The sequence below is a fragment of the Neltuma alba genome, unplaced genomic scaffold, assembly GCF_004799145.2.
Source record: "Neltuma alba isolate B1F8T4 unplaced genomic scaffold, ASM479914v2 tig00001841_pilon, whole genome shotgun sequence".
Classification (NCBI taxonomy): Eukaryota; Viridiplantae; Streptophyta; class Magnoliopsida; order Fabales; family Fabaceae; genus Neltuma; species Neltuma alba.
In genome coordinates this window covers 6,002-11,637 of record NW_021632639.1, presented here as the reverse complement: position 1 = coordinate 11,637, position 5,636 = coordinate 6,002, and the positions used below count along the sequence as shown (strand labels likewise).

Sequence of the window (5,636 nt, the reverse complement as noted above, 5' to 3'; positions counted from 1 at the left end):
CCTTGAAATCATGAAATTATTTTAAAGTCCTAAAAAAATTTTTGCATTAAATTTTATTTATTCACTTACCAAATTACCCTTCTTTTTTTTTTTTTAAGTTTGCATTGACAACTGAAAGAGCAGTGGTTGACAACTCAAGATGCAAGGATTGGCAACTATCGCGGCTGGTTTGCCAACTTATGGTGTAATATGCTGAGAAAATGTGTTGTCAAACCAACCGCGATAGTTGCCAATCCTTGCATCCTGAGTCGTCAACCACTGCTCTTTCAGTTGTCAATACAAATTTAAAAAAAAAAGGTAATTTGGTAATTAAACAAATAAAATTTATTGCAAAAAGGTCCCTTGGGACTTCAGAATAATTTTATGATTTAAGGGATCTTTTTGTATTTAATTCCCTTGAGTGGGACCTAATTGCAATTCTCCTATTTTTTAATCTCTTCATTCTTTTTCTCTTTCCAATAAAAATAGATAAGGATAAAATTTAAAAAAAAGCATTAAATATATTATAATTAACTTATACTTTTCTTATAAATTAATTTACATTTAGAGCCAGTGGTACGGGAATTGAAGGGGGGGAAAGGGTTGGCAAGCTTGTAATAAAGGCAATGGAATAAAGGCGTCAATGGTAAATTGCGAGAAAGGGCAGCAACGGTAACGGAGCCAATTAATTGAGGGAGGGCGTGTTGATGGGAACAGCGAGGGCATTTGTGGTAATTCAAAGAGAGGGCCACGTAACGGTCATGGAGCTAACAAGGAAAGCGGGAGTGTGTCTGTGGATGTTATCGCCCTGTGCTCCAACGGTAACTTCAGCCCTTCTTCAGTCAGAACTCAGAAGTCGCCCTCTCCTAATCAATTCCTAATCCGCTCTCACAGGGGACCCGCTTTGTCTCTTCTGCGTTTTCTGGTGTGAACTCACAATTTTTATTATTTGTTTAATTTTTGGCCATGGTGTGATGTGTGAACACATATATTTAAAATGCAAATGCCCAAAAAAAAAATCAATCTTTTCATCCCCTAACCACAAGAGTTTAGTTAGTTAAATTTCAATGATTCATGATGAAGACAGGCTTTAGGTTGAAAGAATATTTGCATAGAGTTCAGACTATGCGGTTTATCTCTTAAATCTAGAATCGGGAGTTTTTAAAAAAATAATTTCAATTATAATTTACAGAATACGAGGCAATGTCTATTTGGAATAGCAATATGATTCTTTAAAATGAGTTTTTTAAAAATAATTTATAAAATACGAGATAAATATGTAATGGGAGTAATATCTCCACTAATATGAAAATGTTTCTCGAAACAAAATATTATCTCTAGTGTCATTTAATTCTCTTAAATTATAAAAATATATTTTTAGTTTCTTAATCTTAATACCGTTAATCTGATTCGACAAAAAGTACCGATTTAACAAATTTAAATAGTGATTATACAATTTACTGGCAGCCTTCAAGATTTATGAAATGTTGAAAAACCTTTTGTGAGGCCTAACATTGATTTTTTTTTTTAAACGCAAAACCACATAAAAACAGAAATATAAGACACCACCATTTTCTATTTTTTTTAAAACCCTTTAGCGTGTTTATCTTCCTCCGCAGGTCCTTTCCCTTGAAGTGAACTTGAAGAAGAATGAGGGCCAGCGGCGAAAGGGAAGAAGCTTTCTGTGGTGGTGGCCAGTGCGGAAGTCAAACCAGTGGATCCAAAGTCAACACAATTTCATTAACTTCTCCCCCTCAAATTCCTCCCCGTAACGTGTTGCGTTTCCGTCCCATCCCTCCCCTCCATTCATTTATTATTTTAATTAAATTTTTTTAAAAAAAATAATAATATTTCTCTGTTCATGGCAACTTCCAGCTTCTTTCATTTTTCTCAGCTTACAGCTATTTCCACTCTTACATGTCCCACTTTACTAATGTCTCCTCCTCACTTCCACATTATCCGTGTATTTCTAGGTTTCCCTTCAAACATAATTTAGTATTTTTGTTCCCTAATTAAATTAAATTCCTTCTATTATTATTCATCCTTTAGTATTTTAAAAGGACATTAAAAGTAAAAAGAAAATATCTATAAAGTCTACTTTCTTTTTCTTATTCCTTCATTTTTTTTCCTTTTATTTCTTTCCAAATACTTATTGTATTTTTATAAGTTGAATCGAGGGACCGTAAATCAATTTTTAAATTTTTTTCTGCATTCTTCTTCAATATTTGAATGATGCCTATTTATTTATTTCCCAAAAAAAATTGAATCAAAATTCATACCCCAATCACACCCGTTCACAGTTTTTTTAAAAAAAAATGAGATGCCATGTTCACTATCTTTAAAACAAAGTTGTATCTAACAATAAAAAGTTGACAAAAATTCAAGGGAATTATATAATGAAGTTTATTTAAAATTACAGATGTCCTCACAATTTTGTGTTACACGTGTCCCTCATGGAAGGAGGGGCAAAAGAGAGAAACAGCAGAAGGGAAGGAAGGAGCCAGGGCCGAATCAAAATCAAAGCAAAAGAGTCAAAGAAAGGTTCAACAATGTTGAATCGAAGAACACGCAAATAGAACGAGCCTACCTGGTCCCACTGGGCCCCACACCGACTCCTCCCTATATATGTGCCCTCTTTTCTCGCTTCTCTCTCTCCACCCAACTCATTCATATTCAACATTCAAACCCAACACCCCAACGATCACATCTCATTCCCTCACTCTTTCTTTATTCCAATTCCCAACTTTGATTGATCCTCCAAATCCCCTCTTCTTCCTCTTCAATCTTCAGCCATGTCGTGCTCCGTTGCCGTTTCTAATTCTCCGGTCTTTTCTCCGTCGTCTTCCCTCTTTTGCAATAAACCCTCAGTAATCTCTTCCTCACCGGAATCCCTTTCTCTCTCTCTGTCTCACCTCAAGCCTTCCACTTCTGCTTCATCTTCTTCTTCTTCGCCTTCTTCCCCTTCCTCGCCTTTCCGCCTCCGCCTCCTCAAGCCTCCTCATCCCACCGCCCTTTCCAATTCCGCCTCTGTCTCCGCTCCTTCGTCCTCCACCTCGCCTACCGGTACCGTTTTGAAGAGGAAGAGGCCCGCCAGGCTTGATATTCCCGTCTCGTCCCTTACTTTTGGGTTCCGGCGACGCCTTCTTCTTCGGTGGCTCGAGATGTTCTAGAGGCTGAAGGGCATGGGTTTTCTGTGTATTGTAAGAGAGGCAGGCGAGAGTACATGGAAGATCGTTATTCTGCTGCCGTCAATCTTCAAGGACAACCCAAACAGGTAAAAATCTGAGGCTTATTATTGACCTCTATTATTACGGATTTATATGGGTCCGATCTGGCCGTTTGAAGAACTACTTCAGATTTTTCTGCATAATATCTATATTGGTTTTACTTTGATGGAGAGAAAGAAGTAGGTTAATAGCTTGACCTTTTAATAATCACAATCATGTGTGTCAATAGAAATAAGTGATGCAAAAGGATGGATTAGCAGACTCTCTGCCAATCAGTGGCTGGTTTGACAGATATAGCTACTCAGTAAAAACAAAAATTATAAAGATCCAATTGAACTAGGGGAATTATGATTTAGTTGACAGGCATGTGGAAACTTGGGAACGACCATTAAATAGCTTGGGTGTTAATTTTAAGTCTGCAGAATTCTACTTTGGTTCTGGATGTTTAATGTTGCTAACTAGGCTGATCTTAAAGTTATGAATTTCTTATTTACCAATTTGTTTATGTCATTATGGCAGGCTTTCTTTGGCATATTTGATGGGCATGGAGGTTCAAAAGCTGCTGAATTTGCTGCACAAAACTTAGAAAAGAACGTCATGGATGAAGTGACAAGAAGAGATGAAGATGACATGGAGGAGGCAGTGAAACATGGTTACCTGAACACTGATTCTGATTTCTTGAAAGGGGATCTCCGTGGTGGCTCCTGCTGTGCAACAGCACTGATTAGAAATGGGAACCTTGTTGTTTCCAACGCCGGTGATTGCCGTGCTGTTATTAGCCGTGGTGGCGTTGCAGAAGCCCTCACATCTGATCACAGACCTTCAAGGGAAGATGAAAAGGACAGAATTGAGACCACAGTAAGCACTTGATCTTCACATCATAGTATCTTTTGTCTGTGCCGACCATTTTTGATAATTCAAAATCTTAAACTGTTGTTTGAATTTTGCTTTGCAGGGTGGCTATGTTGATTTCTGCCGTGGGGTTTGGAGGATCCAGGGATCCCTGGCCGTTTCTAGAGGAATTGGAGATCGGTATTTGAAGCAGTGGGTGATAGCTGAACCTGAGACAAAAGTTCTCAGGATTGAACCTGAACATGACTTGTTGATATTAGCTTCAGATGGATTATGGGATAAGGTGTGTGAGAATCAAACATTCAATTATGATGTTGTTCACAGTTCCTATCAGAAAAATTCTACCTAATAAATATCACGGCTGAACTATTTTACTGAAAAATGGTTTTCCTTTTGATTCTTGTTTCAGGTTACTAATCAAGAAGCTGTGGATATTGCTCGTCCTCTTTGCAACGGGGCTAGTAATATGGCACAACCATTGATGGCCTGTAAAAGGCTCGTAGATTTGTCTGTTTCACGAGGCTCAAGTGATGACATAAGTGTTATGCTAGTAAAACTGGGACAATTTATTTAAAAGTTCCATTCTTTTAGTTGAAGAGGAGAAGAATTCATCTGAGCTACGTTGTACTGAGGATTTTATCTATTCCCTGACTGGAAGCTTTGAATAAGAAAGGTTGGATTGTTCTGTAGAAGGGTTTGGTGACAAAGATGATGAAGGCGGCCATGATATTTAAGGGAAAGAAGGTGGTGATATGATGTTAGTTATTATTAAATTATCATTATTATTAGATTAGCTAAATTCTTTTTTGTATATACTTGACCTTTTTTTCTTGGCAATTTTTTTACCCCTTGGAGGGAAGAGATTTAGTTTAACAATATAACTAGGATTAAATCTTTATATTGTAGAACGATAATCAGCACCTAATGTGATTCATTTTATTCTTTAACTTGTCCTCTTTTTGCCATGCGTAAGGGTGGAAACAGGTCAGGTCAGGTCTTGTTCTTAACAAGCAAGGTTCTAAAAGAGGCTTGAGCTTGATCTGTGACCTGTTACAAGTTTATTTTTCAGCATAAGCCTGGCCTGAAACTTCTTGAAAAGCCTTTATTTTTTAAAAGTTTAAATTACAGTTTTTTTAGGAAAAAAAAGGCTAAGATTTAAAAAATTACATAATAATTAATTTTTTAGTCGTCATTGATTTAAATTTTAATATTATAAATACTATTTTAAATCTTAATTACAATTTACAAAGATATTATTGAAAACTAGTTGTAATTGTATGTTAAAATTTGAAATAAGACTACATTTAAGTATGCATAAAAAAATTTAAATTAAGGTAAATAAATAAAAAGAAAAACACTATTAATTTTACAATGAATAAAGAGGGTATCATAATTTAATTAACATAATACATAAGTTAATTAATCTATCATTCTTGAAACAAAATTTTTCTTCCCTATTTTATTTATATTTTTAAGATTTAAATATCACATTATTTATTGATATTATTATTTTAAATTATATTTTTATTCTTACTTGTCAACTAAATTTCAAAATCTAAGAAAAGATTAAGCTGTTAA

The 5,636-nt window shown here is 35.5% G+C and overlaps 1 protein-coding gene across 1 annotated transcript; it reads left to right on the top strand.

Annotated features, from left to right (window-relative positions):
* Positions 1–2,761: 2,761 nt before the first annotated feature.
* On the top strand, positions 2,762–5,007 carry LOC114712622 (probable protein phosphatase 2C 25). The gene is given in 5 exon segments (XM_028897169.1): positions 2,762–3,087; positions 3,090–3,253; positions 3,726–4,064; positions 4,162–4,341; positions 4,468–5,007. Coding segments are annotated over 5 exon segments (1,164 nt in total). The 5' UTR covers positions 2,762–2,771; the 3' UTR covers positions 4,633–5,007.
* The last annotated feature ends 629 nt before the right edge of the window (positions 5,008–5,636 follow it).